Source organism: Pristiophorus japonicus, chromosome 4 (assembly GCF_044704955.1).
Source record: "Pristiophorus japonicus isolate sPriJap1 chromosome 4, sPriJap1.hap1, whole genome shotgun sequence".
Classification (NCBI taxonomy): Eukaryota; Metazoa; Chordata; class Chondrichthyes; family Pristiophoridae; genus Pristiophorus; species Pristiophorus japonicus.
Window position 1 is genome coordinate 235,976,995 of NC_091980.1, and position 27,270 is coordinate 236,004,264.

Here is a 27,270-nt window from a genome sequence, read left to right on the forward strand (position 1 = left end):
GCACAAGAAAAGGGAGTTTAGGGGTTGGAGGCTTTTAAGTCAGAGCAGAGCACAGATCTTGTAGTGGAATGTGATGGCTTCAGTCTTCCCAATGTTTAGCTGATGAAATGAGAATTCATCTAAGTATGGGTGTTGCACAAGCAGCCTGACAGCAGAGGGGTGAAGAGAGGTGCTGCACATGTGGAAGGTGGTCTCATGTCTGCAGTTGTCACCAAGGGGCGGCATGGAAATGAGGAAGGGGGCAGAATGGAGCACAGGAGGGTTCCAAAGGTGATGGTGGCAAGTGGGAAGAAAAGCTCGAGATGCTCTGGCTTGATTCAATAGTTAAGGGTGGAATCAAGCAAGGGTGGTCCACAGAGCTGGTTAATGAAGGAAAAGCATTGGAAAAGGATTGTGTAGTGAACTCAATTTAAGGCTGCAGAAGGATCGAAGAGGGACAATACATATGAAAATTTAAAAATTAAATGTTAGTAACAAATATCTTTAGATTTCTCAACACCACAGAGCACCATGAACGATGATATTCTTGTTCGGGGAAATGCAATTTGTATCAACCATTATGGGGAGACACATTCGTCCTTCTTTCTACCATCTTTTGTACCATATTTGGACTTTTGAAAGGCTTTTGACAAGGTCCCACACAAGAGATTAGTGTGAAAAATTAAGGCACATGGGATTGGGGGTAATGTATTGACGTGGATAGAGAACTGGTTGGCAGACAGGAAGCAAAGAGTGGGAATAAACAGGTCCTTTTCAGAATGGCAGGCAGTGACTAGTGGGGTACCGCAAGGTTCAGTGCTGGGACCCCAGCTATTTACAATATACATTGATGATTTAGACGAAGGAATTGAATATAATATCTCCAAGTTTGCAGATGACATGAAGCTGGGTGGCAGTGTGAGCTGTGAGGAGGATGCTAAGAGGCTGCAGGGTGACTTGGAGAGGTTAGGTGAGTGGGCAAATGCATGGCAGATGCAGTATAATGTGGATAAATGTGAGGTTATCCACTTTGGTGGCAAAAACAGAAGGCAGATTATCTGAATGGTGACAGATTAGTAAAAGGGGAAGTGCAACGAGACCTGGGTGTCATGGTACATTAGTCATTGAAAGTAGGCATTCAGGTACGGCAGGCAGTTAAGAAAGCAAATGGCATGTTGGCCTTCATAGTGAGAGGATTTGAGTATAGGAGCAGGGAGGTCTTGCAGGGCCTTGGTGAGACCACACCTTGAACATTGTGTGCAGTTTTGGTCTCCTAATCTGAGGAAGGACATTCTTGCTATTGAGGGAGTGCAGCAAAGGTTTACCAGACTGATTCCTGGGATGGCAGGACTGACATCTGAAGAAAGACTGGATCAACTAGGCTTATATTGACTGGAATTTAGAAGAATGAGCAGGGATCTCATAGAAGCATATAAAATTCTGACGGGATTGGACAGGTTAGATGCAGGAAGAATATTCCCTATGTTGGGGGAGTCCAGAACCAGGGGTCACAGTGTAAGGATAAGGGGCAAGCCATCTAGGACCTAGATGAGGAGAAACTTTTTCACTCAGAGAATTGTGAACCTGTGGAATTCTCTACCACAGAAAGTTGTTGAGTCCAGTCATTGGTTATATTCAAAAGGGAGTTCGATGTAGCAGTTAAAGGGATCAGGCGGTATGGAGATAAGGCAGGAGTGGGGTACTGAAGTTGTATGATCAACCATGATCATATTGAATGGTGGTGCAGGCTCGAAGGGTCGACTGACCTGCTCCTGCACCTATTTTCTATGATTCTATGTTTCAAGGTGATAATGCTGGGGTGGAATATTCCCTTCATTTCATGAACCTACTGGACAATAAGCTAATATTTTGCATTCACATACTTTTGAATATTTCCACCTCAGCTTTAATTTTTTTTTCCAATTTTGTGCTCAAGGTGAGTTTTTGTTTTGCCAGAGTCAGCATAAAGCACATGCCTCCAATGCCCCAAACATGTCTCGACTAACTTCAGTGCAATACCCATTATAGTACATCAACTTGGCTCAGTTGGCAGCACTATGGCTGCGGAGTCAGAGATTGCACTACTCCAGGACTTGAGCTCACACTCTAGGCTGACACTCAAGGACAACACTGTCTCAGTTTGCTTGTAGTGCTGGTTCAGGTGGATGTTAAGATTTTATGACAATATTCAAAAAGCAGGCAATTTTCCCAATAATGCTAGCAGGCCCCTTTCAACCATCATGATGAAAAATCCATTGACTGGTGCTTCACTTCATTCCTCCGCAGGTTGGGCCATAAAAGAGCTGGAGCGGCGGGCCTAGAACATCGTGCCCCCCCCCCCCCCCGACCTGCGAGAACACACCTCCGCAGGTCGGGCCATAAAAGAGCTGGAGCAGCATACCACTACAACTTCCAACGCGAGCCGCTACAAGTGCGCGACAATTGAAGTGGGCGACCGGGTGACATCAGCAGGACCCAGGTCGCCACTTGGTGCATTGGCAGGAGTATCGGTGAGGCCCAGCAGAGGAGTGGGAAGGTCGTGGCGGAGGTGCGGCGAGTGATCAAGGTGGAGGAGTGATGAGGGACCGTGGTTGAAATTCGGTGGGTGATCGTGGCGGAGGTTCGGCAAATGTTTGGTGCAGAGGTGCGGTGAGAGATCGTGGCGGAGGTGTGGCGAAGGATTGTGGCGGAGGTGCGGCAAATGAGAGTACGGGGACCAGAAGAGCAGAGAGCCCAGGGGCAGCACGGACCAGCCCACACTGTGTTGTGTGCGCACACTAGGTCCGTGCAGCAGCGCAAGTCTCCAGTCATCCTGGTTAACCTTTGCCACTGGATAAAGGCCTAGTTCAGTCAAGCCTGTGGGGTGGCTGATATGCAACGGTCACCACACGTTAAAAAATCCACACACAGGCATCTTCCACTCCTTCGATTGGAGTTCAGGACTGTAATATCTGGTCCTTCATTGAAACATCTGTGAACTTCTCCCTTTTGGTGTGGAAGCAAGTCATCCTCATTCAAGGGACCACCTATGATGATGATGTGTAGGATCTTGTTACATACAAAAGGGCTGCTCTGGTCATGTACACTGTTGATATTGACCAAAGTAATTAATTGTATCCCAGACATTTGAGCGGTAAGGTTCCTTAAAAATGCATGCCTTTCTTCACTTCCCTCCATATTTTCTAGTTCAGTCAACCCAATGACCTTAGAATTATGTATAATTATCCAATGCTTTGTTCCCGATTAGCAGGCTACCTTCATTAATTTCACATGGCTGACAGAAACTAAAAATGCACTCCATCAATCTGGGCTTGATTTGAATCACTTTGTTCTGGTTAAAAAAAAAAGGTAGGTTTCAAGTACAACAGAAAAGAGCAATGGTCGCTATTCATGGAGAATTTTTTTTAGGTGCTGACAACAGTGTGGGATATGGCTGTACTTCAGTGGGATAGACTATATTCCTTTAAAATACTTACAGTAATTTTACTCATCCTAAATACCTTGAGAAACAGTCAAGTCATAAAGCAACAGTTTGAAAAATATGGCAATATTCATAAGCACAATCAAAAAGCAAAAAACACAAGTTTTTAAAAAGAAGTTTACTTAACTTAAGAAAATGGATAACCAAAAGAAAGTTGAGCCTCTACTCATTGGAATTTGGAAGAATGAGAGATGATCTTATCAAAAACGTATAAGATTATGAGGGGGCTTGACAAGGAGGATGTAGAGAGTATGGGCCCAAGTTTCCACATGATTTGCGCCTGATTTTTAGGGGCAACTGGTGGAGAACGGACTATCTTAGAAATCACAATTCTCCACATTTTTTTTTCTGCAGTTCTAGTCAGGTAGAACAGTTCTACTTTGGAACAGAATTTTTTCTTCAAAAGGGGGCGTGTCCAGCCACTGATGCCTGGTTTGAAAGTTTCCACAGTGAAAACGTACTCCAAACTAAAGTAGAATGGAGCAAGTGAAGATTTTTGTCGAACTGCAAAAACCTGTTCTACACATTAAAAAATCAGGCGCAGGTTACAAATTAGGCGTCCAGAACGAGGTTGGGGGGGAGGGAAGTCATTAAATTCTATAATAAATCCTTATTTATACTTGTACAAATAAATCCAACCTGAATAAACATTTATAAGCAAAGAAAAGATTAAATAAACCATCTTCCTACCTGTGTGAAAGTGCTTCAGGCAGGCCTTTCGGGACCGAAGGCTGAACGGGCCGGCCCGAGACTTCGGGCAGGGCCCGTCCCCAGCACCAGATTTACAGGTAGGTGGCGTTGGGTCGGGTCGGGGAGGTTCGGTTCGGTGGGGGAGAGAGAGAGAGAGAGAGAGAGAGAGAGAGAGAGAGAGAGAGAGAGAGAGAGAGAGAGAGAGAGAGAGAGAGAGAGAGAGAGGGGGGGGGGGGGGGGGGAAGGTGGTCAGGTCGGATCCAGTCCGGGAGCGGGAGTCGGGTCCGGGGGGGGTCGGGTCGAGTCCAGTCGGGGGGGGCGGGGAGCGGGAACAGGAGCGTGGGTCGGGTCGGATCAGTCCGGGGTGGGGGTGGGGGGGAGCGGGTGTCGGGTCTGGTCCGGAGGCAAGGGGGAGCGGGTGTCGGGTCGGGTCCCCGGGGGGGGGGGGTGAGAGAAGCAGGAGCTGGCCGTGGGAGGAGCCTTATTCACGCAGCCCCAGTGAGGCCATTCAGCCAGGGCTAGGGGCTGCGTGCTTCGGGCTCCTCCCACACAGTTCGGCGCCTGGAGCTACTGCACTTGCGTGCCCACTGTAGCGCGCATGTGCAGAGGTCCCGGCACTGTTTTCAGCGCAGGGACCTGGCTCCGCCCCCCCACAGCTCGTGCTGGCTGCGCCGAGGGCCAGAGGACCTGCAGGTAGGTGGAGAATACCGAGGATTTTTTTAGGCGCACTTTGTGGCGCGAAAAACTGGCGTCCAGGTAGGGACTGCGCCGTTCTAGGCGCGTGTGGAAACTTGGGCCCAATGTTTCCATTGATGGGGAGACTAGAACTAGAGGGAATAATCTTAGAATAAGGGGCCGCCCATTTAAAACTGAGATGAGGAGAAATGTCTTTTCTCAGAGGGTTGTGGACCTATGGAATTTGCTGCCTCAGAGAGCTGTGGAAGCTAGGACACTGAATAAATTTCAGAGATAGACAGTTTCGTAACCGATAAGGGAATAAGAGGTTATGGGAAGCGGGCAGGAAAGTGGACCTGAGTCCATCATCGGATCAGCCAAGATCGAATTAAACAGCAGAGCAGGCTCAAGAGGCCGTATGGCCTACTCCTGCTCCTATTTCTTATGTTCTTATGTAAAGACTTGCATTTATACAGCGCCTTTCACGGCCACCAGATGTCCCAAAATCACTTTTCAGCCAATGAAGTACTTTTGGAGTGTCGTCACTATTGTAATGTAGGAAACGCGGCAGCCAATTTGCACATAGCAAGCTCCCACAAACAGCAATGTGATAATGATTAGATAAACTATTTTTATTATGTTAATTGAGGTATTAATATTGGCCAGGACACCGGGGAAAAGTCCCCAGCTCTTCTTCTAAATAGTGCCATGGGATCATTAAAGTCCACCTGAGAGAGCAGTCGGGGCCTCAGTTTAACATCTCATCCAAAAGACGGCACCTCCAACAGTACAGCACTGGAGTGTCAGCCTAGATTTATGTGCTCAAGTCCCTTTATTTGCTAACAATGAATCGGAGAAGAAAAACAGATGCAAGGACTAATCTCCACAAGCCTCATAACTGCTCCCCATCTGTGAAGAGGAGACACTGAAGATTTCCCTGCCAGATGTTACTCCACTACAGCTGGTCCCCATACTGCTGATGCAAAATGCTCCACAGAAGAGATCAGGAAAACAAATATTTAAAAAATGCTTAAAATATGAGGTAATTCCAATTACTCATGAATCCAGGCAATGTAAAATCTCTATTATTCATAATCATGTTTCCCATACAAACTTTGTTCCTTAGTGACCTTTCCCACACAATTCCAATTTCTATCTCTACTGATGGCCTGAAGCCGCCTTTAACAGAGAGGTAATGGGTATAACACGGAAAAACAATCAACCAAATTAATGAGGGAAGCATATTTTGCCACAATAGAATAAGCTTGTCCAGAATACAGTTTTTAAATGTGCAAACCTTTGTTTGATCTGCTAGCAATGAAGACAAACTCTTTTGTGCTGCTCTCTCAAACTCCTGCAGCCACTCAGTATAGTCCTATAAGCAGAAAGACAGCTGTTTTTAATGTTGGGGAAACAGTAATTTTTATGCTCTACAAAACACAAAGTAGAATACATGCCAAAGTTCAATACACTGATGTTTTTCTAATAGCCACGTTTAACTTTACTTGTGCAAAGGTGGCTAGTTTTGAGTAGTCTTCGATTTGCCTTAACAGAGTACAAAGAAACAAAAGTAAGTTTCTAGTCAGGACTGGAAACTAATAATGATGCTTAGACAATACTAACATTTCAGGACAAAATATAAGAAATAGGAGCAGGAGTAGGCCATTTGGCCCCTCGAACCTGCTCCACCATTCAGTAAGATCATGGCTGATCTGATCTTGCCCTCAACTCCACTTCACTGCCTGTTCCCCATAATCCTTGCCTCCCATATCTTTCACAAATCTGTCTATCTCCACCTTAAATATATTCAATGACGCAGCCTCCACAGCTCTCTGGGGTAGAGAATTCCAAGATTCACGACCCTCAGAAGAAATTTCTCCTCATTTGTGTTTTAAATGGACGACTGCTTATTCTGAAACTATGCCCCCCAGATCTATATTCCCCCACAAGGGGAAACATCCTCTCTGCATCTACCCTGTCTAGCCTCCTCAGAATCTTACATGTTTCAATAAGATCATCTCTCATTCTTCTAAACTCCAATGAGTACAGGCCTAACCTGCTCAACCTTTCTTCATAAGACAACCCCTTCATAAGAACATAAGAAATAGGAGCAGGAGTAGGCCATACAGCCCCTCAAGCCTGCTCGTCATTTAATAAGATCATGGCTGATCTGATCATGGACTCAGCTCCACTTCCCCGCCTGCTCCCCATAACCCCTTATCGTTTAAAGTCCCACTGTACTGTGGCACTTTGCAATCTTTTTCCATTTAAATAATAACTTGCTCTTTGATTTTTTTCTGCCAAAGTGCATGACCTCACACTTTCCAACATTATACTCCATCTGCCAAATTTTTGCCCACTCACTTAACCTGCCAATGTCCTTTTGCAGATTTGTTGTGTACTCCTCACACATTGCTTTTCCTCCCATCTTTGTATCGTCAGCAAACTTGGCTACGTTACACTTAGTCCCTCTTTCAAGTCATTTATATAGATTGTAAATAGTTGGGGTCCCAGCACCGATCCCTGCGGCACCCCACTAGTTACTGGTTGCCAACCAGAGAATGAACCATTTATCCCGACTCTGTTTTCTGTTAGTTAGCCAATCCTCTATCCATGCTAATATATTACCCCCAACTGCGTGAACTTTTAACTAGTGCAGTAACCTTTTATGTGGCATCTTGTCAAATGCCTTCTGGAAGTCCAAATACATCACATCCACTGGTTCCCCTTTATCTACCCTGTTCGTTACATCCTCAAAGAACTCCAACAAATTTGTCAAACATGATTTCCCCTTCATAAATCGATGCCAACTCTGCCTGATCGAATTTTGCTTTTCCAAATGTCCTACTGCTTCTTTAATAATGGACTCCAACATTTTCCCAACCACAAATGTTAGGCTAACTGGTCTATAGTTTCCTGCTTTTTGTCTGCCTCCTTTTTTTAAATAGGGGCGTTACATTTGCAGTTTGCCAATCTGCTGGGACCTCCCCAGAATCCAGGGAATTTTGGTAAATTACAACCAATGCATCCACAATCCCTTCCACTACTTCTCTTCAGACCCTAGGATGCAAGCCTTCAGGTCCAGGGGATTTATCAGCCTTTAGTCCCATTATCTTACTGAGGACCACCTCCTTAGTGATTGTGATTGTGTCGAGTTCCTCCCCTCCCCACCCCCCCATAACCCTTTGACTATCCACTGTTGGAATATTGTTAGTGTCCTCTACTGTAACGACTGATACAAAATATTTGTTCAGAGGTTCTGTCATCTCCATGTTCTCCATTACTAATTCCCTGGTCTCGTCCTCTAAGGGACCACATTTATTTTAGCCCCCTTTTCCTTTTTATATACCTATAGAAACTCTTGCTATTTGTTTTTATATTTTGTGCTAGTTTACTTTCATAGTCTATCTTCCCTTTCTTAATCATTATTTTAGTCGTTCTTTGCTGGCTTTTAAAAGCTTCCCAGTCTTCTGTCCTCCCATTAGTTCATGTTAGGAATTAACCTCGTGAACCTTCTCTGAACTGCCTCCAATGAAAGTATATCCCTCCTTAAATAAGGAGTCCAAAACTGTACATAGTACTCCAGGTGTGGTCTCACCAACACCTTGTACAGTCGTGGCAGGACTTCCCTACTTTTATACTCCATCCCCCTTGCAATAAAGGCCAACATTCCATTTGCCTTCCTAATTACCTGCATGCTAACTTTTTGTGTTTCATATACATCCAGATCCCTTGGTACTGCAGCACTTTGTAATTTCTCCCTATTTAAGTAATAATTTGCTTTTTTATTTTTCCTACCAAAGTGAATAGTCTTGCATTTTCCCACATTATACTCCATCTGCCAAATTTTTGTCCATTCACTTAGCCTATCTATATCAATTTGCAGATTCTTTGTGTCCTCCTCACAACTTGCTTTCCCACTTATCTTTGTATCAGCAAATTTGGCTACATTACATTCGGTCCCTTCACGAGTCATTAATATAGATTGTAAATAGTTGAGGCCCCAGCACGGATCTCTGTGGCACCCCACTCGTTAGTTTGCCAACCTGAAAATGACCCATTTATCCAGACGCTCTGTTTTCTGTTAGTTAGCCAATTCTCTATCCATGCTAATATATTACCTCCAACCCCGTGAGCTCTTGTCTTGTGCAGTAATCTTTTATGTGGCACTTTATCAAATGCCTTCTGGAAATCCAAATACACGGCATCTACTGGTTCCCCTTTATCCACCCAGCTCATTACATCCTCAAAGAACTCCAGCAAATTTGTCAAACAGGATTTCCCTTTCATACAGTCAAGCAGTCAGCATGGTTTTATTATGATTTTCCAAATGTCCTGCTACTACTTCCTTAATAATGGACTCCAGCATTTTCCCAATGACAGATGTTAGGCTAACTGGTCTATAGTTTCCTGGTATATAGACTCCTTTAATTCCACTCACTTTCTCCAAATTAAAGGTATTGTTGCTATGGGAACCCGCATGGGTCCAAGCTATGCCTGCCTTTTCGTGGGATATGTGGAACATTCTTTGTTCCAGTCCTACTTGGGTCCTCTCCCTCACCTCTTTTTCCGGTACATTGGTGACTGCATCGGTGCCGTTTCCTGCTCTCGCCCTGAATTTGAAAATTTCATTCACTTTGCATCCAATTTCCACCTTTCCCTCACCTTCACATGATCCATCTCTGACTTATCCCTTTCCTTCCTCGTCTCCATTTCTGGGGATAGACTTTCGACCAGTATCCACTATAAGCCCAATGACTCCCACAGCTACCTGGACTACACTTCCTCCAGCCTGCATCCTGTAAGGACTCCATTCCATTCTCCCAGTTTCTCCGTCTCCGTCGCATCTGCTCTGACGATGTCACCTTTCACACTAGTGCCTCTGACATGTCTGCTTTTCCTCAACCGAGGATTGCCCTCTGCCATGGTTGACATGGCACATGACCATGTCCATTCTATTTCCCGTACCACTGCTCTCATCCCTTCCCCTTCCTCTCAGAACCATGACAGGGTTCCCCTTGTCCTCACCTTTCACCCCACCAGCCTCCACGTTCAATGGATCATTCTCTGCCATTTCCGCCAACTCCGGCGTGATCCCACCATCAATCACATCTTCCCCTCTCCTGTGTGTTCTGAAGGGACCGCTCCCTCTGCGACACCCTGGTTCATTCTGCAGTCACCCAGAGCACCCACTCCCCTTCCCGTGCAAGCGCAGGAGATGCAACACCTGCCCTTTTAACTCCTCCCTTCGCACTATCAAAGGCCCCAAATACTCTTTCCAGGTGAAACAGCAATTTACTTGTACTTTCAATTTAGTACAGGTGCAGCGTCCCAAATCCGGAACACTCGGGACCAAGGCCATTCCGGATTCCGCGTTTTTCTGGATTTCGGATAGTCAGAAGGGGGGGGCCCCGCCGAGGAGGTGGCCGCTCCGGGCGGGCAAGGGCCCCGCCGAGGTCGTCATCGCTCGGGCAAGGGTCCCGCCGAGGAGGTCGTCGGGCAAGGGCCGGTGAGGAAGCATCGAGGCGAAGGGCAGCGAGGAGAGCGGTGGCGAGGTGAGGCCCGAGGTCAGGCAGCGGCGGGGCCCCGAGACCGGCAAGGTCCTCGAGTCCGGATTCCAGAACATTTTACGGATTCCTGACGACCCTGCCACCGATTGGTCTGGAGTCTGGAGCATTCCGAAATTCCGGATTCGCGATGTTGCACCTGTATTCGCTGCTCACGATGTGCACGATGTGGTTTCCTCTACATTGGGGAGACCAAGCGTAGATTGGGTGACTGCTTTGCTGAACACCTTCGTTCTGTCCCTAAGTGTGACCCTCAGCTTCCAGTCACCTGTTACTTTAATTCTCCACTCCACTCCACTCCATCCACTCCCACTCGGATATCTCCGTCCTCAGACTCCTCAACTGTTCCAATGAAGCTCAACACAAGCTCGAGGAACAGCACCTCATCTTTCGTTTAGGCAATTTATAGCCTTCTGGACTCAACATCGAGTTCAACAATTTCACAGCATAACCTCTGGCCATCTTTGATTCCCTTTCCCTCCCCCTCATCTTAGATTTTTTTTTTTCTTTCCTCTCTTTTTTTTCCTTTTTGTCAAAATGGTAGCTGGTCATTACTCTGTCATTCACACTCTATCCAGATTAACCTTTTTCTAACCTCCATCATTACCATTTCAATTCGGCCCATCATTCCTTTTGTGTCTCAAATCTCTCCTGCCTTTCACCATATCACAGGCCTTCCCTTTTGTTCTTTCTTCCCCTCCCTCTTTGTGCTTCAGAATGTGCTCTTTTCGAACATTCGGCAGTTCTGACGAAGGGTCATCGACCCGAAACGTTAACTCTGTTTTTCTCTCCACAGATGCTGCCTGACCCGCTGAGATTTCTAGCATTCTCTGTTTTTATTTCAAATTCCTGCATCCACAGTAATTTGCTTTTGTATAGTTTACTGTCTCCTTCCCATCTAAAGTAGTGACATATATTTGCGGTTTTCCAATCCGCTGGGACCTCACCAGAATCCAGGGAATTTTGGTAGATTACAACCAATGCATCCATTATCTCTGCAGTCACTTCTTTTAAGACCCTAGCATGCAGGCCATTCGGTCCAGGGGACTTGTCCACCTTTAGTCCCATTAGTTTGCCCAATACTTTTTTCTCGAAGATAATGATTGTTTTAAGTTCCTCCCTCCCAATAGCCCCTTTTTATTGGGATGCTTTTAGTGTCTTCTACTGTGAAGACCGATACAAAATATTTGTTCAAAGTCTCTGCCATTTTCCAGTTTCCCATCATCCCAAAACAGCATTTCTTTCCTGGCTCATTTAAGAACATAAAAAGGACACATGCCAGAATCAAATGTCCTGAAGCTTTAAAAAAAAAATGAGAATTATAAAAAAAAGTCCCAGGTAACTTCAAAGAAATATTATTTGATTTGAATCAAGGATATTTGTTCATTTGACAAAGTACAAGTAGTTTTATGTGTTAAATAAACGATTACCGAGATAGAAGCCACCAACACCCTGGGAAACAGTTTTTTCAGAACATCTCTAGTCCGTGACTGTATGGCAACAACTTGATGATTACTCTCCTGTTCAAAAAGATAAATAAATACATTGAGGTTACAGTAACCCATTATTATGTGCTTGATGTGGCTAGCAAGCAAGCAAGCAGTGGCACTGCATATTGGTATACCAATACACCATGCCACAGTAATAGGAGTGTGATTTGCACCCTTGATTTTTTATTCTCAGCTGTGCACCAGGAGCTATTTTGGGGAAACTTTTTCCCAATGAGAGGAAAGGGGACACAAAGCATATCAGTCTCCTCATACACTTCCAAGCAGCCAGTTACAGAGCAATATTGGCAGAGGCCTGGAAGCATGCTCACTGGCTGGCTGTCTTAGGATTGGGGGTGGGGGGGGGGGGGGGGTGGGGGCGGTGGGAGAAGAAAGAGATAAGTAAAAAAGGAAGAACGAGCCCAAAGAGGGTAACAAACAAAAACTGGCAAGCAAAACAGCATAAGATCCTATACATTAAATTTAAAACAGGACCAACAAAACAGACATGCATACATAAAATCAAAGATCCAGGAAAGGAGCAGAACAAGCAGAGTGCAGAATGGTTAGGTACAAGTGTCTTAAATTTAAAGTTATTTCAATTTTCAAATTGCAGCAGAAATTATCTACTGTAAACATTTTCACATTTATTACAACCTTGGCTGTCTTGTTCACTTTGTCCTGCAACATTTTTTCAGTTGATGTCAATGCTTCCATTGCTTTCCAGTTTTTCTCCCGAAGTTCCTAATTATTTTTAGAAAGAACTATTTCAGTTCAGCCAAGACATTTTATAAATGATTAGATGTTTAAAAAAAATCTGGGGCTAACAATTGTAAATTTAAAGTGTAAAATCACTAAATGCATAGAAAGTACTTTGTTCCATTCATCAGCAAGACAAAGCTGGAAAAAAGGCAAAAGTTTACATCTACCGTTGAAAGAAAGTTTGTTGACAAAAATAAGGAAAACAGGTGTTCACAATTTTACTGATACCAAATGTTAGTTAAATCCCAGGCAATAGGACTGCAGTACAGAACTGGAAAACATAAAACAATAAACTGCAAATGCTAGAATTACACAACAGCATCTGAAAAAGACAAGTTAACATTTCACTTGTCTCTTCTTTTCAGAAGCAAACTAATCTATGCTTTTTCCAGCATTGCAGTTTTATTTCAAGAAAACAAATGGAAGAGGCACAGTAATTAAGTTAGGAAAAAGCACCATAAGATCACAGAGTATACCTGTGCAAGAATGCATTATAAGGGGGTCAGCCAAATATTCACTACAACAAAGTGAAAGATCGAACAAGGGCTCCTTCTGTGATCAGTAGAGGCCACCCAAAGTGTTGATGGAATCTTTGTAAACCACTAAATGCATCAAACATGTTTAATATGGCAACAATTAAAGAAAACAATCTCACCAATTTCTCCCCATTCTCCTGAAGGAGTGGAGCCCTTGCTGGGAAGACGGCCTGCTCTTCAGTACCTCTCCCAAGTGGCCATTATTTATGTGTAAACCTTGAAAAGTGCACGATGGGAGGGTAGTCAACCTTGGTGAGCCCGATCCTGTAGCACGAGTCCATGGATAATGTTCAGATACAGGAACCCTAAGCAATTTTCCCCTTCCAAATCCTGGGTGGCTATGCCAATTGTAGCAGCCCTATGACTGTCCTAACTAAAATCAATGCACCCAGAGATTGAACCGGAGACCTTCTTGGTCTGTGTAGCTTGATTACTCATGAAGTCATACAAAGATAGAATTTACAACATGGAAACAGGCCATTCAGCCAAACCAGTCCATATTGGTATTTATTCTCCATGCGAGCAACCAGTTTCTCATTGTATTTAACTGATCTGTTCTCGTATCCCATTATCCACCCATCTATCCAAACTGATCTTGAATGCTGATAGTTTCTGTCTCAATAATCAACCTTGGAAGTGAATTTCACATCCTCAAAACTGTGCATTAAGTCTCTCCTTCACTCTGTTCTAAATTTAATCTTCTATCTATGGCCCATCATTCTTGACTCCTAAACTATTGGAAACCTTCTGCTTCACACTCCTCAGTCTCATCCTTTCATAATTTTAAACACTTCCATCAATGTTCCATTGTTGTAATGAACAAAGACACAATTTTCAAGTCTTGCTGCATCCTCACCAGGAAGCATCTAGTGAATCTGTGTTGTAAAGCCTCAATGTTCTTCCTATAGTTTGAACCCAATATTGCATGCAGTACTCTAACTGAGATCTTAAGGCATTCTATAGGTTCATCATTACCTCCTGGCTTTTATACTCGATACCCCATGATAAAACGTAGAATTTAATTAGCTTTGTTGCAGTCTTACAAACCAGAGGTGCTGCCATTAGTGTCCTGCTAACCTGTACCCGCAAATCCTTCTGCTCTTCCACAGCACTGCACCTACTTCCATTTAGAGTATAAGTACTACACTTTAAAAAAAAAAATCAAGTGCATCACCTCGCATTTAGTGACAATGAATTCCATCTGCTACTTTTTAAAACCCATTTCCCTTTACACCTTCCTAGTGTCTTCTAAATAATTAACTATACCTTCTATCTTGGTATCATCTGCAAATGTTGGCAGCACTCTTTCTAGGTCAATATCGAAAGCACTAATGTACACATTGAACAAAAGTGGCCCCAAAACAGAGTCCTGTGGCTTCCCACCACTCGGAGGGGGGGGAAATTGCCTTTAACTCTCACTATGTTTTCTCCCTTCTAACCCAGTTTGCTATCCTCCCTTAATTATCCTGATCAAACCTTGTGCTTGTAGTTTTTGCACTGAGCTTTCTAGTTGTGCTGCAAATCTTGTAATATTGCGCTCATTACAGCTATGGTGCTCATTTATCAGATTTATTTAATTTCTGAGAACAAGCTTCAGCAACACCTCCCCCGCCTAGGCCTACCAATATACTATTCGAGGAAGTAGTTTTATACACATTTTAGGAATTCCCTTTTCCCCATTTACTCCCCAATCAATAAATGGATCACTACAATTTTCCAGAATGTTTTTTTTATTCCTCATCGTTCACATCTGACTGTAGATTTCCTTCCTGCAATTTGGAAGTCTGCAATACAGTTTGCTAATGTAACAAGACATTTTTATCTTTGAGCTCCATCCATATTAACAATCTGTCGTCCTTTCTTGCCAACAACAAACCCTCTCCGTAGCATGTATTCTCTCTTTTACCAATATTGGCACCACATTTATTTTCCATTCTTGACCAGTTTGCAGCCAGGTTTCTGTTAATGCTATCATCTAGATCTTAATGGAAAATAGCTTCCAATTCCTCCAGTTTATTTCCCAGTCTTCACATTGCTATAGCTGCATTTTAATCTTGATTTGCTTTTTCTTTGAAAATTACTACTCCTCCGATTATTTTCTTTTGTCCAAGCTATCCTCTGCCATTACTTCAATCTTTTCTCCATTAATACCTAGCCCATTTGACTTTATTCCTCTACTCCATATCCCTCATGCTACTTACCCTCATCTTTTTGTCCCTTCTCTATTAACTGATCCCGGTTGGTTTAATTTTCCCAGCGCCCCCTTCCTTCCAATCTAAATATCTCATCACTCTAAATAACTGTTTTGCCCCATCCTCCTTATCCAGATGTAATCCATCCTTGCAGAGTAGCTTCCATCAGAACTGGAGCCAATGCCCCAAATGAAATTCCTCTTCCTTACATCACACCCTTAGCGATGAATTGATTTCCCTTATCTTCCTGTTCTTCCCTATTCTAGTGCATGGGTGGAGAAGTAATCTTGATTAATGCCTGTGAAGTACTGCTCCGAGACACACTTCCAATCTCAAAATCATTTTACAGGATTTCAGGTCTTCACCAATATTATTGACTCCACACTGACCAAAATGACTATTTTCTTCTCCCTTCCCTCGCAAAATCTTTTGCAGTCTGTGTGATATGTCCCTTATCCTCTGACGAAGGGTCATCAACCTGAAACGTAAACTCTTTCTCTCTCCACAGATGCTGCCTGACCTGCTGAGTATTTCCAGAATTTTTTGTTTTTATTATAGCACCCAGAACTGTTAGTCTGGTCTGCAAAAGAATGCGTCAGCGCCTTTAACTACTGAATTCCTTATCACTAATTGAATTTCTAGCTGTCTTCGACATACGCAGGTACAGTAACTTGCTCACCCAACTTGTTCTCACATTGAATAACTTCTCCTTTGACACCACGAACTTCCTCCAAATAAAAAGCATTGCTATGGAAAACCACATGTGTCCTAGCTATGCCTACCTTTTTGTGGTACATGTGGAACACTCTTTGTTCCAGTCCTACTCAGGTCTCCTCCCTCACCTCTTTTTTCGGTACATTCATGGCCATCAGTGCTGTTTCCTGCTCTTGCCCTGAACTGGAAATTGTAATTCACTTTGCTTCCAATTTCCATCCTTCCTTCACCTTCAAAATGATCCATCTCCAACTCTTCCCTTCCTCGACTTCTTGATCTTCATTTCTGGCGATAGGTTATCGCCAAACATCCACTATAAGCCCACTGACACCCACAGCTACCTGGATTAAACTTCCTCCCACACAGCTTCCTGTAAGGACTCTATTCCATTCATCCAATTTCTCATCTCTTCTGTTGGGATGATGCCATTTTCCATACTTGTGCTTCCAATAGGTCTTCCTTTTTCCTCAACCGAGGATTCCCCTCTCCCGTGATTGAGATGGCCCTCGATCGCGTCCGTTCCATTTCCCACATTTCTGTTCTCACCCCTTCCCCTCCCTCAGAACAACGATAGGGGCCCCTTGTCCTCACCTTTCACCCCACCAGCCTCCACATTCAATGAATCATCCTTCACAATTTCCACCACCTCCAGCATGATCGCAGCACCAAACAAGTCTTTCCCCTCCCCTTTCAGCATTCCAAAGGGACTGCTCCCTCCACAGCATCCTGGTCAATCATATATAGATATTATATACAGATATATACACACACACGCATATATATATATATATATATATCTATATAAAAGAGATATAAATATTTTTATAAATAAATATAGAAATACAGACATATGTACACAGTGCTCACAATATATTACAGCTGTAATATTTATGATCATACTGTTAGAATTACAGGGAGGATATGCTCCAAGCGGCAGCCACATGACATAAGTCACTCCACCTGAAACTGAAAAGTTAGGATGAAGTTTTACAAGTGTTTTTTTAAACCCACAAGCACCAAGTTCAATAGGAGATGGTGACCCCAGTCAGTACACTGTTGGGAAAGTGTGGACAGAGGCGACATTCAGCAGCTGAATGTTGAGCAGCTATTTGTGGAATTAGGGTTTATTTACCAATAGCAGTGCAGAATGCAGCTCCGGACTATTGCGGCACACAGGCGCGAACTAGCAACACAAAGTACTTTTGGCCTGTGTTGCTAGCAGCAATGCTCGGGCGATCGATCCTTGGTTCTGGGAGTCCCTATAATTCCTAACAATCCAAGACTTGAATATTGTTCTCAGACATCGAGGAAGGCTCATGCTCTTCTCCAATAGTCTTGGACAGGAGACAAGAAAAAGCTTACCTGTTTCATCATTGTCATTCTGCTCAGAACATTCCTGTCCCTAAATTCCAAATACCCTATCCTACGCACACTTACTTCTCTGGGAAAAATAACACTTAAAATTTGTCACTCATCTTCCTCCCTTCTTCAATGTAAAAACATGTAAAACATAGGCTTCACATACCCTACTCAATTATTTCATCACACTAACCTATTCTTTTTAACCTAGCTGATGAAAAAAAATATACCTATTTTCTGTAGATTTTACCCCTCTCTCTCTGATTTTAGTCAATAAATTCTTACTGAATAATAATAACAATTCCTGAAGTTCACTGAATTAAATTGCACTAAATATATTGTTTTCTTGCCTTCTAAAACAGCAACTACAATAGATCTCTCAGTCAGGAATATTTAATAAGATCTATTGCAGTACAAACTACTGCCACAAATCATTGTTTAAAAAGTTACACTTACATTGTTTTTCTCCCTTTGCTGGTTAACAGCTGCCTTTAGGGACTCAGTTTCTCGGTGCAAAGAATCAATCTCCTGGTCTTTTCCTGAAAGTCTAAAGAAAGAAATAATTAAAATGCTGGCATCAAATGCTGGCATCAATCATTCTGCAAATGATTGTCCACAGTACTGAATATATTGAAGCTAAATGTAAAAACAGTCATTAATTAATGAAGGGCACAACCACACACCACAAGGTTATATTTTTTGGGTGGGAGGTGGGTTTGAGGGGGAAAAGCAGAGAAGCATTTTTACATCAAATGGCTCTGCCTTTAAATACTCATCCTTTTAGTTTTCTTTCCATGTTGTACTTATAACCCTTTACAGTCCTACTTCAGGTTTTTTTACGATGGACAGCAACTGCTGAGGAAGGGTGCTTGTACCATATCCGAAGGCAAGATTCATCTTGCCGCTTGACCAGAAAAGCAAGACTTTTGCAATTATATAGCGCCTTTCACAGCCTCAGAATGTCCCAAAGAAGTACTTTTTGAAGAGTAATTATGGTTAGGAAACATGGCAGCCAATTTGTGCACAGCAAGGTCCCACAAACAGCAATGTGATAATGACCAGATAAGAAAGACTTGGATTTATATAGCTCTTTTCACGACCACCGGACGTCTCAAAGCACTTTACAGCCAATTAAGTACTTTTGGAGTGTAGTCACTGTTGTAATGTGGGAAACATGGCAGCCAACTTGTTCACAGCAATGACCAGATAATCTGTTTTTGTTACGTTGATTGAGGAATAAATATTGTCCAGGACACCAGGGATAACTCCCCTGCTCATCTTCAAAATAGTGCCATGGGATCTTTTACGTCCATCTGAGAGCAGATGGGGCCTCGGTTTAACGTAACATCCGAAAAACGGCACTTCCAACAGTGCAGCACTGCACTGGAGTGTCAGCCTAGACTGATGTGCTCAAGATCATCTGTTTTAGTGATGTTGATGGAGGTGTAAATATGGACTTCAACAGCAGGTTATGATAAAATTACCATGAAAATTTTAGTTGTAAGGAAAGAAAGGAGAAACTTGGGCTTTTCAGCCTGCAGAGAAGGCAACTGGGAGAAGATGTTTTAGAGCTATACAAGATAATTAAGGATATGGAAAAGACAAGTCTGGAAAATCATTTTTAATTAAATTGCAAGAGTAGATCATGGGAACATGGGTTCAAACTAATAAAAAGTCAACTTAAAGACTGTTATCAGGAGGTTCTTCTTTACACAGTGTGATTAACCCATGGAAAGGACTTCCAGGTCGACGAGTGGATGCGAAAAACCTGGAATCATTTAATATTAGGTTCTTCAATTGGGGGGGGGGGGGGGGGGGCGGTGTGGAATAGTAGGGCCGTTCTGGATGGATGAAATAAGATAGGCGGAATGGCTTTCCTCATCTGTAATTATCGTAATGAAAGTGTGATGCAAGGGTGGAATAGGATAGAACGATTAGTATCAAGGCAATGGTGGGGACAACAAGAATGAGGAACAGTGAACCAGATCAAGAGAGCATCATGATGACTGAAAAGTAATTTATGCGCCATGGATAGGTTGTAAACAAGATTTTAAGGTAAAGTGAAACACTCTGTTTCAAAAACCATGTTGCATTTAGAATGCACCTTTAATGTATTAAACAAATGTCCCATATGTGCTTTAGAGGAAAAATTAATTCCCTCTATAACATATGTTGGGACAATATCAGGCACCTACCAACATCAAGCAATACCCCAAATCAGAAATAGCACTGTTGGATGCAGAACTCCTCCTGTCTACCCAATGTGGTTTAGTTTAATTATCAAAGGAACACTTCCCTTCTTCCTCTTCTTTCTCCCTACCCCACTCACTGCAACAATATGATATATTTCCCCATTTTCCACACACTGTGGCTAGATTTGTCACTTTAATACAAAATTGGACAGTTTTGTTCTTTCAGTCCACCTCCAATAGGGCTGCATTAAGATTGTCCAAATTCATTCTACACTTGCCCCTTATACCCAGAAGAGACTTTCATCCCAGGAGTATAGCTGGTTTTTAAACTGTGGTGTTAAGAGGCAAAAGGTGAGCATGAAAATACAGTGGACCACCAGTGACTTCAATTAACCCTTTAAGAACTGAGGTTGGTAAAAAATACATCTATTTGTGAAAGGAGCCAGTCAGCTGACCAGACCTGGAAACCTAATAGCACACTATATGTGTAATAAAGTAGCGCACAATTTTCCACTTGGCACATACATGGATTAAACTAAGCCAATGTCTGATGAGAAGGCGGCTATTGAAAACTGTGATTTTTATCTGATCGTGCCAAGTTATCTTTATGAAAATAAACATTTTTATGAAACAGGATGAAGTAAAATTGTGCCTTATGGCTCAACTTACACATTCAGCAGTACTTTACTCTTGAGTAGTGCAGAGTCCTGTTTCAAGAGAATAAAAGTGATTTAAAATCAAAAACCAGTTATACGAACAAGGCATGCATACCACCGCAATAGCAAGTCAGCAACTTTCATTTCGGAACAAATATTTGATACCAGCTGCAGCCTGCACATAAACGATCTATGATCATGTTCGAATGAACAATATTTTTAAATAAACTTATTTATGAAAAATATATATTTTGTCAAGTCACTATACAGTTCTATTACATGGTACTTACAAGAGAATACATTAGCACTATGGGGTTGCCAGCTAAGATGTGTACAAGTTGGGAGCAGCATGGTGTTTTGTAGGCATATATATCCAAAATACAGAACTTTAAAAGAGAGAGAGAAACATTCTTCGGGTGTGTGGAATTGTGACATGGGCATTAAAAGTTCTTGGCTATTCAGTCAATGGTTTTGTGTCAATTTGAATAACATTCTCAATTAAGTTTATTACTTCAGCGACAAGGAAGATCACGAGACCGTGTAGAGCACAATGCTTCTCCCATACTTGGAAATTCCAATACCTAGTGGTGTAAAAACTTAGTTACATTCTTTTGTTCAAAAAAATTCTCAGTTTTGATTGCAAAATGTTGATGTCTTAAAACTATCAGCCATTATAGCTAGGGTAAGAAGCTGGAAATATCATACTTATTCAAGATTCTCAATACTTCAATGCCATTGCGCAAATATAAAGTTATAAAAAATACACAAGCGAGATGAATAAAGCTTACCAGTTTGACTAAAGCCTTACCTGTTCATTGGTTTTATCGTACAACTGCTGAACCTGATTTTTCAGGACTGCATTTTGATGCTGAAAATCCTTTTTTTTAAAAAAAAAGGGGATTTTAGTTTTAGAACTACAAATAAAATTATAGCTTGTTTACTATAAAATTCAGTCATAGTGAACAGTACTCATCAGATTACCTGCAATGTTGTCACATAGCTAGCAACTGTTTCTCTACTATCTGTCAGTGTAGCCTTCAACTTATTAATTTCTTGTTCTTTTGATTCAAGTCTGCAAGTAAAATTAAGGTCAGATAACCTGTGCATTATTTTTTTTAACTTTTTTTTAAAAAAAATTTTGAAATGTACTTACATAACTTGGGATTCTTCTTTCAGATTTGTTTCACTGGAAACCTAAAGATGCAAAAATTCATAAAATAGACAGAATGCATGTTTAAATACAATTTTATAACATGGACAATTGTTCTAGGCCAGAAAATAATCATCCTCAAAATGTTTTACAAGCTAAAACAATTTTTTGCTAATATTACAACTTTCTGGAAAAAAATTGAGTGATTTTAAAAGACCAAAATATGTTTACATCCGATCTCCAAAGAATTCCATCAAGAATTTAAACAGCATTATTAAACTGCAAGTCATGCAGAGCTATATTTATCATGAATTTCATTTCAAATTAGCTATTCCTGTTTATTTTTAAATCAACATACATGAAATAACAGACACCAATACAGAATTCAACAACAAATACTGATGAATAAAACAATTAAAAATGTCACTCTCTTAGATTTGGGCAAGAACAAGTTGATGAAAAATGTATTCATAAATAGCTGAAGGTATCACCCATGCTGAAGAATGAAATACACTAACTTTATGGCCCAGATTTTGCTGGAGCATGCCCTGTCAGACAGACTTGTTCGTGCACATTTAGGTTTTTAAAAAAAATGTGACCACAAAGTTGCTGGAATTGTGAGCTGATAGCGAGGGAAACAGGGCAACTGGGACCTTGGTGAACATTGGGACAAATAGCGTATCTCCTTAACCAGAGATTTATGAATTGAGAAATAAACAGAGGAAGGGCTGAGAAGCAGGATGAAATAGAGTGAGTGAATTCAATGTCAAATCAGATACAAAAAGAGAAAAAGGGAAAGAAAGATTGGATGAGAGAGCCAGAGACAGAAAGGAAAAGTGAGAACAAAAAAAGTTAATTTAACATGACTTTTTAAAATCTTCAATAATTCATTACCTGAAGGAATAATTCTCCACACTTAATTGTTCACTTTCTTGGCAAGACAGGTTGATTGGCAGACATCAACAATTATCACATTAAAAGGCTACTTATGCTGCTGATTACTAGACTTAACTTTCTGTGGCACGTTTAAGGGACAATTAATGTGCAAATGCAGCAACTTCATCAAAATCACAGGGAGGTTGAGGGCCAGATGCTAGTTTTGCGAATTAGCCAGCAATAAATTGTGAATCACTTCTTCGCTACAAGTTGCTGGCTGATTTGTACATAAATAATGGTGTGCGTTGTTCACACGCCATTACTTTTTCAGCAAATTTTGGGCCAGTATGTTAGTTTATGCCTATTTAACTTTGTATGCATGTCCTGATATTGGCAGCAATACAGAAATACCGCACAAAGTCAAAAAAGTTTATTTTTTGGAGCGAGCCTGGAAGAGAATAAGGAAGTCGAATACTGCAAAAAGGAAAATGGGTCAAAGAAAATTGATTATTCGGATTCCAAATTAGAAGCTTTTTAGATAAATAGAATTTATTAAATAGATCAGTCATCACTTTTCTACATAATAAAGCCCATCTAGATATGTAGTTTTCTGGGCTCTACTTTAGGATAAAGTAAAAGTATCTGTGTTGGCTTTTTCATAAAGGACAATTTGAACAGATGTTTCATTCCACAGGATACTGACACAACAGCAGCAATTTATTCTTGTATAGCATTCTAAAATAACAAAACATCCCTAAAGCCTTTGACAACACTTCACGATGAACACCGAGAAACTAGAGAAAGGTAGAAGTGACTGATGGTCAAAGACAGGCTTCACGGTGACTTTTGAGGGTGGGGAGTGATATAGCAAGCTGGAAAGGTCTACAGAGAATTACCAAATTTAGGGGTGTGATGACTGAAGGTGAAGCTGAGGGAGGAGGCAGACAGAATCACAAGGACAGAGGGCAGGGCGTAAGCCGAGACATTGGGCTAGAAGAGCAAACTTACACGATTACAAAACTATGAATTTGTCAAAAGCTGTGGCTAAATATAAACGCCAAGAAAGCAAATTCCATTTTCAGAATAGTCAAATTACCTGCTCAGCTTTCTGAAGCTCGACATTTTCTACTTGTTTCTTGAGCAAGTCATGTCCTTCTTGCAACTCCTTTGACAAAACAGACAATATTGTACAAATTGCAATAAATGAACCAGTGAAACATACACGACCTGTTAACGAGCACATTCTCACTTTATGGCACGAATACAGCACTGCACAGTAACAACATAAGACAATACAACATGGCATATGTAAATCAAGAATAAAATTCACAAACCTGAATTCTTTGCTCATTGTTTTCTAATTTAAGCAACTCCTTTTTCAACTGGTCTTCAACTTGCTTGATCTTTCTATCCTTCTCAACAAGTCTGTAGCAACAGAAATAATTGTTAGTAACCACGTAACTTCAAATGGTTTCCTTGAATTATTTTAATAAAGTACTTACGTTTCCTGCAGTTCTGCCACGACAGATACAGAACCTGCCTAAACAAACATAAAACACATGATCTCAAAATTGGATTCTACTTAGTGATTTACTATAGTAAAATTCTTCATATTATGAAGGGCAAAAATACATTTTAGAGCATAATTTACAGGTTGCAAAGATCATGTGGTGTACTGATCAGTTCAACAGCAAATGCAAAATCTTGAGTTACATATATATAATATATAGGATGAGGTTTTGAGGCAGCATAATCTAAGGCACAAAGACAAACCAATTTTGGTGAAGTCTCCAGCCTACAGTTTCTGCTCGATCATTATATCGTGATTCCTGCTGAAATATGTAGGTGTGGGGGAAATCAGGGGAAGATAGGATTTGGCTCTTCCATGACGACTCCCACGATGAATAACTGCCAACGTACTCTACTTCACATGTCAAGAACGGTCACTTGGGTGAGATATTAACAAGCACGACACCCAAACAAGAAATCAATGCTTTAAGGAATAGAGAAAGTCGGCATAAAAAAACACCAGCACAAGACCTTAAAAAACCAACTCATATCTTAATGTTTCAGACATACAAAGCCATTCTATTCTGAAATCTTGAATCATCAGTTGTTGCAGAACATTTCAAATTATTTTTATTATTGTGGAATGATAATTTATTCTCCAGACTTAGTAGGGGCAATTCTTCCAAAGTACTATACATTGATAAAGGAACAACCCTTTTGACTACAATTAAGGGTAGCCAAAATATGTCCAGCTGTGCTTAAGTAGCAATATGTGAACTGATCCACATGGTTGGAATGACATGTCCAGCGAAGCAGTTTATAGTTTCATTTGATACTTCAGATCAGATACATTGAAATGGAATCCTATTGTCTGTTGTTGGTAATGCCTACCCAAACAGCTGTTGGGAACTTTTCCACATCAAAAGCTTGGTTTAGACTCTTTACATGAGGATGGAGAAGTTGCGAACCAGTGAGAAATTTCCACACAACTCATTTTCCCCAGATGATTAAGCTTTTACCTTCACGGCAATAATGGCCGAAAGACGGAAGATGAAGAACAAAGAATTTGATGAATTGTAAACTAAAGAATAAGTGCATCTATTTCTTTACAGAACTATCTGGTCCACAGTAAGGTGAACAGTAAAGATATATACAGTGACTTGCCTCAAGATGTATTACTTTAAAAATGTTTAAAAAGTACACTGGAAAGGAAAGTATGCTACATCTGCTATTGGTTTAAAAAAAACACTAATACCGATACATACTTATTATTTGGTGCATTTCATGATTTAAAAATAGCAAAAATAGATGGAAAAGAAATACTGAAAACTGCAGATTTTGGAGATCTAAAAAAAAGAATCAAATTGCAGTCACTGATAGGAGGACAAAAAAGTGAGGAGGTAAAATTACACCAGATAAAACTCAACATAGATCAGTGCAGGTATTATGCTAAAAGAATACAAAGCATGCTCACTTAGTGAATTAACTAGAGAAGAGTCCTGGAAGTGGTAAAGCTAATCATTGTGGAACAGTAAACAATAAAACTGACAATATAGGTTTGCATTCTGTTAATTGGTAGAGTACAAGTCGGAGACCGTCACACAAACTGAATAGTAACTGCAGTATGGTCGGATCAGATTACTGCATTCAGTCGAGCCACTGAGATTTAAGGGACGCATTCAAGCTCCAGAGGTAGTATAGAGAAGAGCCACAAGGCTAATCACTAGTCTCAGAAGACTAGGTTATGAAGGAAGGTTATGAAAAAGACGCTCTTCTGCGTGAAAAGTAGAGGGGAAAAAATAAGATAAACCAGAATAGAAAAGGTAAGTTGATAGCAATATTTAAAATTGACCCATGACTGCAGGACAGGTGAACATAGGCATATGTTGATCAAAGGAAAGTTCAGGATTAATGTCAAAGTAGCTTTTCATCAAAAAGCGATCAATGCCTGGAATGGTATTCCAGATCAGGTAGTGGAAGGGTACTTGAATCCTCATTCAAAAGTCAGTTAAATACTGTGGGTTTGGGGGCAGGAGCAAAAAGAGCCGAAGTTTCTATGCAAGGTTGAGCCAAAAGGCCTCCTTCATCTGTACTTATCTTTGTGATGTTCATCACTGAGCATATCAGAATTTCAGAAGATACTGATCAAATACTTACCTGCTTATTGATTTCAAAATGTAACTGGCGAATCTGCAATTTCAATTCATCCTTTTCCTGCAGAACACCCTTTTAAAATCAAAAAAATGAAATTTAAACCAAAAGCAATCCAAAAGTTCCAAGCAAAATGCACACCAAAAATCATAAGGACTAGCAATAACCATTACAATATTTTGAGGTCAAGTTCTTGAACCAAGCAGGATATAAGTTATGTACTTTCGGTTGTAAACATGGCAATATCTAAACTCACCGATATCTAGAATTATTCGGTCAACACAGAACAATACATAAATTACATAACAATCTGTTTCCAGGTATACTGGAGTGACTAATAACATTTTCACAGGGGTGGCCCTCACCTGCACAATGGAAGGGCAAATAGTGCCAAATGAAAGGTATGATGCCTAAACTATAATGGACACAATGTAAATATTATTGAGAACAAAATAAAGTGAACTAAGTTTGTACTGTAATTGTTTTAATATACACCCTTCAAAATAGATTTAAATTAATACGAAACATTTATGCAAGACACGATATTTACACCATGCCAAAGGTAGCCAGAACAAAAAGCTTTCTTTAATAAATCATATTCTATTATAAACTTGATTAAAAATTTAAAGGGCAAGTATAACAATTTGATAATAAAATATCTGTTCAAGAATGCATAAACAAGTTTCTTTAGTTTCTAGATTGTCCAATATTGAAAGAAGCCAGGCAGAGAAAATGATTTTAACTCCTGTTTTTTTAAAAAAAGGCAGCATAAAGAATGGGGTCAATGTGGTGAGACAACACACTAAAACACCAGTACACTGTGTCACAGGTGTGATATGGGTTTGCACGGACAAAAGTCCTGCTCAGAAGTTCCCAATCTCAGCCTCACTGTGATTAGAATGATGTTCAGATGCTCCCGACAGGAAGCAAGGCCATGCTGAGGTAATCTCCCTCATAACCGCATGCCAGCTAAATGAGACACTGGTGGTGCCTGACACCAGGTCACCTGCACTCTCAATTCCGATGAGAACAGGGAAGAACAAGAAACAAAAAATAAGTGTAAGAAAGGGATTATGTTCTGTTCTGCTTTCTAGTTTCTTAAAAAAAATGATTTAGAAGCCAAAATTAGACGGTTACTAATTCTGCCATGATGAATTTGAGTTACCTGAATTTCAGTCATCTTGTTAGCGGTTGCTTCTGCCAATGCAATTTTCAAAGATTCAATTTCTTGTTCTCGCATTCTAATTCTTTAAGCAAAAGAAAACTGAAGTCAGAGATGCTATATTCTTGATCA

General features: G+C 41.1%; 1 protein-coding gene across 7 annotated transcripts in view; it reads right to left on the reverse strand.

Annotated features, from left to right (window-relative positions):
* ktn1 (kinectin 1) overlaps positions 1–27,270 on the reverse strand; it is a 152,853-nt gene that overhangs the window by 34,115 nt on the left and 91,468 nt on the right. For 6 of the 7 annotated variants that reach the window (XM_070879167.1, XM_070879163.1, XM_070879164.1 and 3 more), the window contains 13 exons: positions 27,142–27,223; positions 25,983–26,051; positions 23,819–23,856; positions 23,651–23,741; positions 23,413–23,481; positions 21,444–21,484; positions 21,272–21,362; positions 21,099–21,167; positions 20,304–20,341; positions 17,899–17,989; positions 12,537–12,623; positions 11,823–11,912; positions 6,123–6,200 (listed from right to left, as the gene is read on the reverse strand). In XM_070879167.1, the coding sequence (XP_070735268.1) occupies positions 6,123–6,200; positions 11,823–11,912; positions 12,537–12,623; positions 17,899–17,989; positions 20,304–20,341; positions 21,099–21,167; positions 21,272–21,362; positions 21,444–21,484; positions 23,413–23,481; positions 23,651–23,741; positions 23,819–23,856; positions 25,983–26,051; positions 27,142–27,223 (934 nt within the window). The remainder of the gene's footprint in view (positions 1–6,122; positions 6,201–11,822; positions 11,913–12,536; positions 12,624–17,898; positions 17,990–20,303; positions 20,342–21,098; positions 21,168–21,271; positions 21,363–21,443; positions 21,485–23,412; positions 23,482–23,650; positions 23,742–23,818; positions 23,857–25,982; positions 26,052–27,141; positions 27,224–27,270) is intronic. The other variant, XM_070879165.1, reaches the window with a different exon arrangement.